The 13,153-nt window shown below is 48.3% G+C and overlaps 1 protein-coding gene across 1 annotated transcript in view; it reads right to left on the bottom strand.

Moving 5' to 3' along the window:
* The window catches only part of LOC135382017 (neprilysin-3-like), a 38,533-nt gene that overhangs the window by 23,162 nt on the left and 2,218 nt on the right, over positions 1–13,153 (bottom strand). The window contains exon 2 of the mRNA XM_064612576.1: positions 4,466–4,691. Within this exon, the coding sequence (XP_064468646.1) occupies positions 4,466–4,615 (150 nt within the window). The 5' untranslated portion in view covers positions 4,616–4,691. The remainder of the gene's footprint in view (positions 1–4,465; positions 4,692–13,153) is intronic.

Raw genomic sequence — 13,153 nt, forward strand, 5'->3', positions numbered from 1 at the left:
TAATATTAATAGGCAGCTGTGAAATTGGTAGCTCCTGGTTCCTGTAGGTGACTGTCTGTTCAAATAGGCTTTCCCCTTTCTTGAAGCCCATGATACAGACGGACTTGTTTATCGTGATGTCATACGTAAAGTACTTTCTTGCTGGATTGGTGCCATCGCGTCACATCCGAATGTCTGTTGCTGCTTCCTAGCCAGCAAGCACCACCGCACGAGTACGACGTAAATCGAGGTTTTCTCTCCTTTTTCTCTTCTCTTTCTTTTCTTCGTGTCCTGTCGAGAAAAGAAGCGTCACTTCGTACGCGCTTGCCCTCGCGGATACGTAAATGTATTCAACTTCGCTAGGACTTCAACTTCGCAAATAAGGGACGCGTTGCGCGACATTACCGATAGAGAAGCCGTTACGCAGCCCCCTTGGGTCGTGTTTAGTTCAGGAGGGTTTATACGAATGAAATTAAAACGAACACTACGGTACATTGGTAGAGAGTCACAACCGGTCACATGTACCTGTAAGTCTATGTGCGCGAACGATAAAACGTTACCAAGGGGTCATAGTATACCGATATACATTCCACCGTAACCGTAACCCTCGTAAAGTATCCGTGACATGACTTCAGAACACACGACGTCAGTTTCATTCGCTCATTCGTAGTCCAAACCGGCGAAGCTTTTTCTTGGACCGAAAACCGTTCAATAATTTTTTTTTCGGTTTTCCGTTCGCTCCGACACCCTGTATTTGGTTCACGCTACGATTTTTTAAAGTGACAGTGTGCACGGGCGCTGCGCACTGCTCCTGGGCGGTACCCTCCCGCAGCTAGTGGTCGTTACGGTCGCCAAGGGCGGACGCGATTCAGAGAGATCAAGTTAAAAACATGGTTATGGCTCAGTGCAACGCACTTTTAATTTGTATAACTCTGAAAAACACAGGATGAGAACAAAGGTGGGATATCTGCTTGGGTCTCCTTCAACTTTGCACTGTTGGGAGCCTCACTTTCCTTTTCCCACACGTAATGAGAACGAAGGCCGAGCACTGGACGTACATTCTTCCACTCATCTTCTTTTTGTTGCCTGAAGGTTTTCACATCTTCCGAAGGACACATTTTTGACATGTTTTGACACGGCGGTAGTGAACTTACACGCGTTTCGTATTGCTTCCGTTGCTGGAGAGCGCAAGTCGAAAATTGTTGCAGTATGTTTGACATCACCTCCGACTCCGTCACACGCGTTCTTTTCATGACCTGGAGCTGAGAAAAGCCACCTCTTTACAGTTGTGTTGCGTCCGAGCTCATAGTGCTGAAATCTGTTTTTGAAATGCGCACTGGCCCCATCAGAGATGTATACAGCGCTTCCATGCAGGGGTTCGTGGTCCTCCATATCTTCTTCGATCTTGAGAAGAGAAAGCAATGCTGATGTGCTGTCGTGCCGGGTGGCGTTGGACACAACAGCATAACAGCGAGTTGAAGTTGACGTAGTAGCCACGCATGTGAATATCGAAACATGAGTTTTGTGCCAGTGGTAGCTCTGAACTTCCTTAGTCAGGATAACTGTCCAATTCTCTGAAAAGCCGAAATGAAATACAACGTGTCCTGGCTTTAGAGAACACTTGTCATTTCGGACCGCTTCTTTCTGGACCTTCCTGATGTGGTCATGGCTGATATAGGAGCACCCACTTTCTAATTACTTCAGTGAAGTTGCGCGCATGTAATGTCCTCCTCAGCAGGCCCCTTTCCTCCCATATTGCGAAATCAATTTCTTGGTCATCTTGGATGCCCAGACTTTCTTCAGTAAGTGCTTCTGTACCTGGACACTGTTCGCAATACCCAGAAAGACATCCTTCGCAGTTTCCATCACAGATGCACATGCTCGTGATCCTTTGCGTTGAGCTCGAAGCTTGCACAGTACGTGGATATGCATTCCTCTCTGCATGGGTTAATACTAACCCACTTGGGGTGAACGGAGTAAAATTTGCTCAAGCTAAGCGTTACGTCTGGATACTTGTTCCTAAATGTTCTGTAGGCTTCGCGGATTGAACAAGTCATGTACCTGTTCGCTGTTGTGAGTTTCTGGCCTCCTCCTTTAACGTGCACGACGTCTCTTGATCCTGGGCTCTGAACGTGCAGTTCAGCTCATCCATGTGTAAAATCTCGTTGCTGCCGCCAAATCATCTTCCTTCAGAGCACTGCGCTGGTACGGGTCAGGCAATGCCCACACATCATTTTCCGCGACCAACTTCTGTGGCTTCTTAATCATGTACCGGGTTGCATCGATGATGTATCGATGGTGTCAGCGACTCGGATATGAGCCATAATCGTGTTTTTAACGTGATTTCTGTGAATCGCGTTCGCCCTCGGCGACCGTAACGCCGACCAGCTGCGGGAGAGTACCGCCCAGGAGCAGTGCGCAGCGCGCGTGCACACTGTCACTTTAAAATATCGTAGCGTAAATCAAATACGAATCTCTTTTTTTTTCTGTGTGTGAGGAAAGGGTTTCTGCGCCACATATGAAAAAAAATCACGGCAACTTTTTGGTGGCCATTTTTTGATAGCGCCGGCCGAAATACAGCTAAATCGCGATACCGCCTGTGGGATTCTTACAGTCTGCTTCTAGCAGATTAACTCTACAACAATGAAAATGGTATCACCAGATAGGGCATGCAATGACGCAACGAATGTTGTAGGTTTCATTGTTCTCCAATAAACGGCGTCAGTACAAAAAGGCTCCGAAAAACGCGGGTTTCCGCGCTTCCTTACGATTTTGCCATTTTTTTACGAAAAAGTTTCACTTACAAATGGCTAGGAAGACGACAGCGTGTTGTCCATGTGGCAGTGAGCAGGTGAAAAATATTGTGGCTCTTAGAACCGCATACTTCTCAATTGAGAAGCCCTCAAAATAGCTCTAAACGACTGGGTCACATTTCGACCAGTTTCTTTGTCCCCCTCTCCCTCGAAAACGGCTGAAGGTTGAGGCTTAAATATAGGCGCATTTTTCATCATTTCCCGTCCCCTGAAGAATATATTTAAAAAAAAATGAAGATGGTCAGGTTCCTCGCTTGTTCGAAATTCTCTGGAATTAGCCCTGACCAAGTTCCGTTACCTTGTGACAGCGCTGTCCTCAAACGAGGCTGCCGAGGTTGGCGATATCATCATAATGCCATGATGGTGATATCGTCATGGTCCCACCCGATGGGGTTCATGACAAGATCAAGAAAGACCTTGTTGGGCGCACAACAGCATCGAAGCAGAGGCGTCTTCAGCAGCGTATCACCACTGAAGCACTTGGTGATCGCGCAAACTGTCTCAGGTCTTACGCATGTTGCAACAACTACTGAGCGAGCACGCAATATTTTCGTTAAACCTCAGTTGAGAGTCAGTAGTCGTCTTTGTTGGTTGTACGTACCTCTTGCTGTGTCCGCGTTGGGTCTTACTGCTGTTCCTTAAGGTCTTTTCACGCGATGCAACTTTTTTCGTTCCAGCAAATGTTGCACGCAATTGAAGTTGCAGAGAGTAGGCTGTTCTCGCACAGTGGTTTCTAGTGTTGAACGAACGCGTGAGATAACGCGGGAAAAATGTCATCGCTGTAACCTTCGTCTAATCACATGAGAGCGAGAACTTAAAATACGGTTGACAGTTTGCAAGGACGTACTCAAGAATACATGACACATTGAATGAAATATTTTGCAGGAAATATTTTACAGGTACCGCCAGGGAAGATTCCATGCTGCTGGCGTAGCATTCGTAACCCGCGTCGACTTGGCTGGGGAATTTACGTATCAGAAGTTATGCCAGGACACCGTGCCATTGCGATTGGATGTCTACGGAGGAGGAGCCAAGTGATAGACAGGTTGCGCCTTAACGTTGCGAGATGAACAGCTCGTGGAACGTTCCGTACTGGAAATCCAGCAACCGCGTTGCGCATGCCTTTCGCACGGGGCAACATAGCTGCGCACGTTGGTCAGAGGTTCTTCCTTGGCTTTCTCACAGGCTGTCCAGGCGAATGTCGGCATAGTTCCACTGAAGTATGTATAGGACGCACAACAAACCCCCTGTCGCCCACTCCTTCCTGCTGTCCCCGCTTCCTCTGTCCATGTCTGTTCGACCCTCAAAGTGACGGTTGCTTCGTGGCACTTACACGGAATCGAAAGCAGCATACATTAAGGAGGCGCGGTACGAAAACTAGGCGACAATGGAAGCTGTCAAATCCAAGGTCGGCGTCGCGATATCAGTCATTTCAAAGGAATGAGGTGCTCGACATCATGTTTTCGAATCGTTATCCTAAAGATCTTCCAATCTGCTAAATCTCTTCTAATCCTTCAACTCCCCCTCTAGATCTTTCAAATGAACCGGCGCCGCGATGGGGAAACCCCTCCAGGCAGCGCGACGAGACGCGCACGCCGAGGCCCCAAAAGTGCGCTAAACAGATGCTTTCGCATTTAAAAGACGCATGCAGAAGTCCAATTCAGGGAACTCACCTCCTCCTTAGCCTCAGGTGTGAACATTTTACCTACGTAGATGCGTCCCAATGCAAAGGTAGCATATTTCTGAAGATCGTTGATGCACGTCACCCATCTTTCTTTAGGCTTAGCGGCTCCTGTGACTGCTTTCTGCAGCTCATGTTCCATATTGCGGAGACGCTCACTTGTACGCGATCCAAGATTTAAAAGTATATGAAAGCCAAAGTAGTTGTGCAGGGTGCTCCTAAGTGGGATAAATGTTACAAACATTTAGCGGATGCAATGTCCTTTTTGCCACACATGTTCCGCTTGGTGCACGCAAGAATAACGCATGTTGCGTCTTACGGGAACGCACCATACATTCAATCGATACGAGCAAGCAATACTTAGAGTACATCACGTGTAAAATACATGGCAGCGATCGTTGACAATTATGACTAGCTGTCACATGTCGATAGAGCATTAATCAGACAGTGGTCCTGGGGTAGCAGGGGAGCGGGTACCGTAGAAGCCAGGTTTTTAACTATAGTCGTTCGGAGTAAAATCAGTTCTTAAAGCATTGTTTGCGGGCGCCCCCTATCCTGTCAAACAAAACTTTTTCGTAGACAGTGCATGAGACCGCAATTACATTTCACACATCATGTGTGGTCTGACGTAAGTTAGCGTTCCTCTCTAATGTGAAACATGGATTGTGCCCTCTACCACGGCGCAGCGTTCCCCCAGTGATAACTCTCTGTACTTGCTCTCGCGATCCTCGTTTCGTTCCCCCATGCGTTCCCTGCCCTCAGTCAACTAGGCACCCTAGATACAGAAAACCTGCTTAGTGCTTTCAACCACTCCTTCGCACGTTGACATTTGAAGTCCGCCAATCGCAGCATCCTGGCAAGATGTTGGCCAGTTACTGAAGACGATTTCCAAACCCAGAATTTCTGTGAATCCCAGCAACAGCCCATGTGGCGGGTCACTGCTCGTCTCCAGATCTACAACCGCAGCAAGTACGGTGGGTAGCAGCGGTTTCTTAATTGTTACGGCACATGCCTCAAACGATCAGGTCTTGTCTCTAGCAGCGGTCGGGTAAAGGTGCTACTATCCCATGACGTCACAGCTCACGCTCACATCTAAGGAAATCTAGCTTAGTGCGCATTTTCTGTCACTCTGGAGCTTCGTACAATGTGCTCGCATCAAGTTCATCCGTTTCTGAAATTAGACTGATCTGAAGCTAATTGAGCCAAGCGGAACACCGTTGTCAGCAATGCAAAACGAGGTAGGCGGAATCTCCGTCAGATGATAGCGAGGAGACTACTCGTAAAAAGGCCCCAAATGTCTATGCGTACGCGTACTTATTAAATGTAATCTACATACGAGATGTTTCGTATCAAAGGGACGCCGCATTTTGATACAGGTTATTGTACACGTTGTATAGCGCTGTTGGGCTTGATAATTTTGTTCTAAATTGGACCGTAGATGTCTGTGCTCGTCGTAGTGTTTCTATTCCGCATTCGTGTTGCAAAATTACAAGAAGAATCCGGGTGTTCAGCACTACCTAGACAGCAGTCCAACTGGGAGAACACACCTGGTTCTACCCGTCTTTTTAGGAAGAAATATCGTACGCGTGTTTGTCCTCTATCAACTCCTGACAGTTATCTTTTATACTTAATTTTCGTGTATAATCTACGAGGTAAGCTACGCATCGTAAGCTATTACAATATCGTACATAAGAGATACATCAGGTAGCCAAGATTCACTAGAGCTCAGTATTTTTTAAAGGAGCAGTCTAGAGGGACACAACTTTGTTTCTGTTTTTGGTCGGTACGGAATGTTAGGCGCCCGGAAACCGTTTTCCCACAGTTAGTACATACCCAGCGAATTTGCGACGCCTACAATAGCCCGCAGGATGTACCGTGCGCGAAACACCCTCCTTCGCCTTCACGATAAACACGTGATGAGCGCCGGGACGCGCGTCACTACGTGATGCGTGGGGAAGGGTCGCTCCTATTTAGATCTGGGATCACATGATCAAAGTGTCGTCGGCCACCTTCGGTCAGCAACTTGTGTTCGGCAATCTAATTCACTACGATGAATTCGTTCATTCAATTCAGCTCGGTTCACTGAATCGTTCAAAAGAACCGTTCACTACTTCAACTCTCCGTGACGTCATAGCAAGATGTGACCAACTCCAAAGTCGAGGTCACCGGCGAGTACGCTGTAGTCGCGTGAACCTCTACGGTGCGCCAAGCCAACACCACCTAGATACAAAAAGCTTGCGCGCTCGTCGACGTGACGTAGCAGCTGTCAGCCAATCAGGATCGTGTTTTCAGTGGCCGTAGCCAGTCGCGAACGGGCTTTCAGCGGTAGTGGCCATTGAGAAGAAGCACCGTCGTCTGCGAGTTGTGGTTGAACATTCCCGCGTACTAAATGGGAAAACTTGAAATAAAGCGCAAAACGGTCTCAATCTTTCTCAAAAATGATTTAATGGAAAGCGTCTTGCACTTTTTCTCTAAATATTTAGGTCTACATGTTCCAGTTAAGTTGCAATGATTTTTGTCGGTTCTTGAATTCGAAGAACTCTGGATCGCAGTAGCAGACGAATTCTGACTCTTAATTGAAAGCGGGAGAGGAGGCAATGCGCAGGCATTCTCTGTCTAGGTGCTGTTGGCCAAGCCTGCGCCTTTCGGAATACGCCGTCTGATTCCCGATTGTGACAGCAGCTACATCTTTCAGACTTTCAAGGCATCCGATTTTATTAGGCTGTGTACAGGCTTGAATGAGTCCGACATGTCATTGATATGTGCATATCATGTAAAAACATGAATGGGGCTAAATCTGACAGTCACATGACGGTCATATGTGGTTATAAGCGACAAGCGAATGCAGGTTATGGACCGTCACTCGCTGTCTCATGAAGAAACATTGTTGTACTGTAATTATCTCGTTGTTTACATTGCTTGCTACAGAATGTGTCCAAGTTGAAGATCGAGGCCAGTTGTTTTTGCGTGCAGTCCTAACCGTACATAGAAAGAATTGAAGTCTTCATTATGTCTTCTATATGACAGTGAGTCACGCCAATGCACACGGGGGGGGGGGGGGGCACAAAAGACATATTCAAAGAACCGCGTTATAAGGGGCGCCTGTGTTGGTGCAGGAGTCCGTACATCGTCATGGCTAATATCTTCGCGTGTTTCATTCACCCGACACTGGAATGCGTTGTCCGAGGGCACCCTGTCACAGAGGGAAGAACCAGTCCGTCCACCAGATCCAGTGTCATAGTGGTTAGGATGATGGCTTTCCACGCCGAGACTGGGAGGCGACACGGGTTCGAGTCCTGTCACCGGTTCTGCTCTCTGAGGTTTTCCCTGGGATTTCCGAAGACTTTGCAGGCAAATCTCGGCACAGTTCTTCCTGAAGTCGGCCCAGGACGCATACTAACCCCCAGCCCCCACTCCTTCTTGCTGTCCTCTCTTCATCTGTCCACGTCTGTACGCCGCTCACAGCTACAGTTGCTTCGCGGCGCTAACACGAAATTTAAAAAAAAGTTCTTCGTCCGTTGCGCCTTAACGTCGTGCCTTCTCCGCCGCCTCCCTTAGAAATGTGTCAACCGAAATCGCTTTCCGCTTCTGAGCTTTTTTTCCCCATGTACAACTCGTACGGTACACCCTCTTATCAATTCTCTGAGATATCATCCCAACTGGACGAATGTCATCATCTGACACTGTACACCGCGCTTTCTCTGCCTGTCTCATAGCCTGACACACGGGCAGACTAAAAGCATCCACAGAGAAGAATATCGTTCCGAACGGCGTTTGCTTTCCGTGACACACGATGAAGGACTCCCATTCGTATGCGGGTGTTCGCGGAAGAGGATATTGCGCATTTCGGTTACGAGCGAAAAGACGTAGCTTCGAACACAGAACGATTATTAGACCACGAAAATTACAAATAAGAACTCGAGTCTTGAAGATTTTAATTATTTAAGTGTTGCAGTCAGAGAGCAATTTTGAAACTAATTTAATAATCGCCGTTTATAGAGACTTCAGGAAGGTTATTGACGCTCTCTCGCCACATTTTAGATGGCGCTACTGAGCGAAAGGGAGATCGGCGCTGCCGCTTGTCACCAGCGCGACCAACTTTCAACACGGTATCCTACAAAGCAATTAAGCGCACCCACCGCAAATGTGTTCTCTTAGCTAGCCAATGTGTCAGAGATATTTGGGGATATATATAGGGATATATATTTCAGTGATATTTTCGTTACTTAGCCCTTCATAGCACAATACTGTGACACCGGCGTTACTTTGCTGAGTGATACAGAAAGTTCTTAGCAGACTAAAGCCCCGTGCAGCGCCTATAGGGGCGCCAGAGGCGAAACCCTTAGCGGGAGGAGAGAGCATTTTTCCCGGGACTCGTCGCAAGCTCCGCGATGTTGCGCGTGTAGAGGACGAGGGTCTTTCTGGCGACCTATCTGCACCTGCCACAGACGATGACGACGGCGACGATGAAGACGTGCCTCGGCTGCTGCGCACCACTACGCCTGCGAGCCCGTCATACCATTTCTACCGGCGCCGCCCTAGTGTGAGGTCACGAACACCTGCCTGCTGGGATATTCGATCATCACCTGTTCAGGAATCATGTAGGTGAAACACCATCTCCTCTACATTTGGTGACCCGAATGTGATCTGATTACGCCATCTAACGCCAACGAAATCGTGTCACGGTTCTGGCGTAATCTACCATGCCCGTAATCGTACCTTAGGCTTTACTCCGTGACGTCTACCGTTCCCTGGCGCTCTTCTCCTGCTGGCCGCGATGTTAGAGCCTGGAGCTAGCCTACAGGTCGCGGTAGTCGATGCCACGGCACCAAGAGCCAGCGTCTTGGCAGTTGGGCCTCTTGAATATGGCCATCACACAGGCCCGGCGACACCGCCACGCATCATGGCACACATCGCCACCTTCACATCACGCCCTCCCTGCCGCATGCTGCTAACCTCGCCCTCATCACCACGAAGAACGTCAGCGGCAATCGCCACGGACAGTGTTCCTCCATCTGCACAGCCATGAACACCCCACGCTCTTGCACCTCTCTGACCCTCTTGCACAGATCCCTCTGTGTCCAGGCAGGGGAGTACCTGTGGCGACTTATCTGCTCCTGCCACAGACGATGACGACGGCGACGATGAAGACGTGCCTCAGTTGCCGCGCGCCACCGCATCTGCCAGCCAGTTCTACCAGCATCGCCCTAGCGTGAGGCCACGAACATTGCCCGCTGGGATATTTATTCATCGCCGGTCAGGATTCATATAGGGGAATAGCATCTCATACAGTTTTCCTCTACACGAGTCCAGGTCAATGATAATGGAATCTTCTGGAGGGCTTGACGGCGTGGCCGCTGTCCAGGACGGCGTCGATAAAAGCGCTGGCGGGCGTGATCGTATTGCGCGTCGTCGTCGTCCACCGCCGCCACATCTGCATGCGGCATAAAACTCTCATACTAACTACCCAGGCAGCACAACGCCACGACCCAACGTCGGTGCGCCGGAGGCGACCGACCCGACCCGGTCGGCTCCCAACCATGGTCCGGCATACGGTTTGCAACACGGGGATGTTAATGGTCCGTTATCGGCAGCCTGTGTCGTACCCCAACGATTTCCCGAGGTGCAGCCAATGCACACTTACGGGTACCTCCTACCCCCCAAACAAGAGTTAATCTGCGCGATTTTAAAAAACAAAATCAATATGTCATTGTAGAAAACTCTTTATTGCATCATAGTCACAAGATACATGGGTTCTTTAATGCATCACTTAGCCAGCAATGTAAAAAATGAGTGTTGCATTGAAAGTATATAACCACAAGTCCCGCATATGTACTATTTACTTCACAAATATTCACTTAACACAGGTTATAACACAGGAACAGAGATAGAAGTTGGAACTCGTTGCCAGTTAAGTTAGACTGTTGAAAGATGGAAGTAACTGGAAAGGTTAGCCAGAACATAATTGTAGGCCTGCTCCACGTTAGCTCAGACAAGGAGGTCACATGGACCTCCTGAATTTCCATGATCTTTTACATATATTTAGACGCTCATCGCATATGATGATCAACATTGGTAAAATTAATCATTCGAATACTTTCCGTGCAAAAAATCGAGAAATCCAGCCCTGAATTCGATTGTTGCAATTTTGCCGTGTTTCCACGTGTATACACCCCGAGTTTTAAAACATATCGTACTGCAATTTTTTTGTGCTTTAGTATACCTACCTGCCAGCACTCCGAGCGCAAATTTAGGCGCACAGGTGCAACACTGTATCGTATAAAAAGCGGCGAACATGCTCTGTTGCGCAGTTTTGTTCAAACTTCGACGCTTCTTGCTCTGGCTGTAGATATCTCCGACACGTTCGTACGCAGTGGATCCGCGTTTTAACGCGCTAATCAGCAGTATACGCCCATGGAGAATAAGTTTTTGCGTTAGATGAAAGGCCTAACATCGGGCCATATCCTGGCAAAATATATACGAAATCAAGTGGGACCCTTTTGAGAAATACACGCGCAAAATCCATGTTTATTTCGAAATATGCCTAAACATTTGCCTATTTCAGCACATGCCGCTAGGAAGTATGTCATATATCAGATGAAAGAGCATTAAAAGCTGAGTGAGCCGATACCAAGTATTGCGATCAGGGACATCTATAGCCAGAGATATCAGGCGTCGAAATTAGGACAAAAGTGCGCGAGAGGGCATGTCCGCCATTTTTTATAGCACACAGCGTTGCACCTGCGCGCTAAAATTTGCTCTCTACCAGCTGGCCTGTAGGCATATTAAAGCAGCATCAAAAAATTTCACAACAATATCTCTTAACCGATAAAAGAGAGAAGACGCTGACAAGCTGATGCATACTTGAAGAAGGAGGAACCAGAGACCGGAGGAGATAGGGACGGACACAAAAATTCTCAAACACAGCAAAGATTTTATTGACGACAACCCACTATATATTCAAAAACCTCCGAAGGGGAGGAAGAGGAATGAGAGAGGGTTGACTAACACAATTGCCTCGTGTGGCTATCTCTACAGATTCACGAAGCATTCTTCGCCAGGTCACTCTTTCCCTACGCAAAACAGAGGTTTCCGCGAAGAGGGCTTCACAGTTGTTACATTCCCGGAGATGTTGAACTAATTCGCTTGACACGTGGGTCCTTTCTGTGCTAAGCGCATGTTCCCTAAGACGGTCATTCAGACAGCGTCCTGTTTGACCTACATAGCACCCCTTGCTTGTGGCATGTGGCACAGGGTCCACAGGGAGCACAGGCAAATTTATCAGCATTACAGGAGGTCCTTCTTTGCCCTCACGTCACAATAGAGACTAACTGCATGCGGATTTCCACATTGTCACCTACCACGAGAGCATAACACTGCTATGGTGTGGGTGCCTTTCCTGTTATTACCTGTCCAAGTTGTTCCATTTTGTCCACAAAGAAACCTCTGCAGGCTCAATATCTGCCGTGTAACGGATGCAGAAACCCTTCGTCTCCGGCGCTGGCGGCATGACCTAGGTTCGAAGTTTTTCGAAGTTTGCGTGGCTGGGCCTGGGGTCTTCATGGCCCAACTGGATGCCTGAAGTACCATCTCTCGGCGCTGCACTTACTGCAGGTTCTGGATCCTGCATAAAATGACATTAGCTTTTTTGTCTTCACTTGTCATAACGCACACACACCATTTGTACAGACTGTTATGTTGCCATTTCCTGTTGTGGTGCCTGCATGTCCTGTGAGGAGCGCAGTGTTTTTAGTTTGTGTCTGTAGTGCTGCACAGCTGTGGAATTAGGTATTTTATATACTTACTTCATGTGCTGCTGCCGTTTGCGTGACTGTTCCTTGCGGTGATACAAGAAGGCTGCCCGTTGCATCTACTACGGTGTACCACCCTACAAGGGCCATGACCCGGTGGTCTAGGCCCTGTAGGCTTGCTGCTATGTCCACCACTCGTGTGCCGCCTTCTTCTTCGAGCTCTGTGGTGTGGTTGACAGTTGAACCAGCCCCGCCTCCCGTGCCTCCAATGTTAATTATGCCGTGGTATCGCCAGTTCCTCCACAAAAGCTCCCAACCCGCACCCTCCTTTTGAATACCACCTACTGCGTTAAGGGCAGCCGCAATGGTGTCCCACTTGGCTCTTCGGTGCTGCTTCGTTTCCCCGGGCATAAAACTCCTGCTATTAGAGAGCTCCGGGCACTCCTCCAAGAACGATAACAGCAACAGCTTCTGAGCTTCGGACAGGGACATGGCTGAAAAACGAAGCTACTATTGTGCAAAAGCGTACGAGATACACTGTGTCAGACACAGCACGATTAATTAATACGTACTTACTTGAAACTGCTGGCACGAAGCTACTTGCCTGCTGACAAGATGATACGTAGTGGTTTGAGCGTCTCGCTCGTGTTTCGTAGCAGACGACGTTGCCAGTTTTGCACGTGCATATTCTTAATGCACAAGGATCCCTCATTGTTAATTTCTTTGAGCCGTTTCTCATGTTTACAAACTTTGTTTACCGATATTCTTCACAAACACTAACTTTCAGCTGTCGTACACGAAGATTTAATGTGCCTACGCGCGTCCGGTATCGAGACTACCGCCATGGAGCGAGCCGGAGAGGAGGAAGTTGAGGCTGATGTGCACAGTACCCGCTGCTTGCCATAATCCGTGTCTCGCCGCGCGGGGAA

The sequence above is a fragment of the Ornithodoros turicata genome, chromosome 1 (genome assembly GCF_037126465.1).
Source record: "Ornithodoros turicata isolate Travis chromosome 1, ASM3712646v1, whole genome shotgun sequence".
NCBI classification, from domain to species: Eukaryota; Metazoa; Arthropoda; class Arachnida; order Ixodida; family Argasidae; genus Ornithodoros; species Ornithodoros turicata.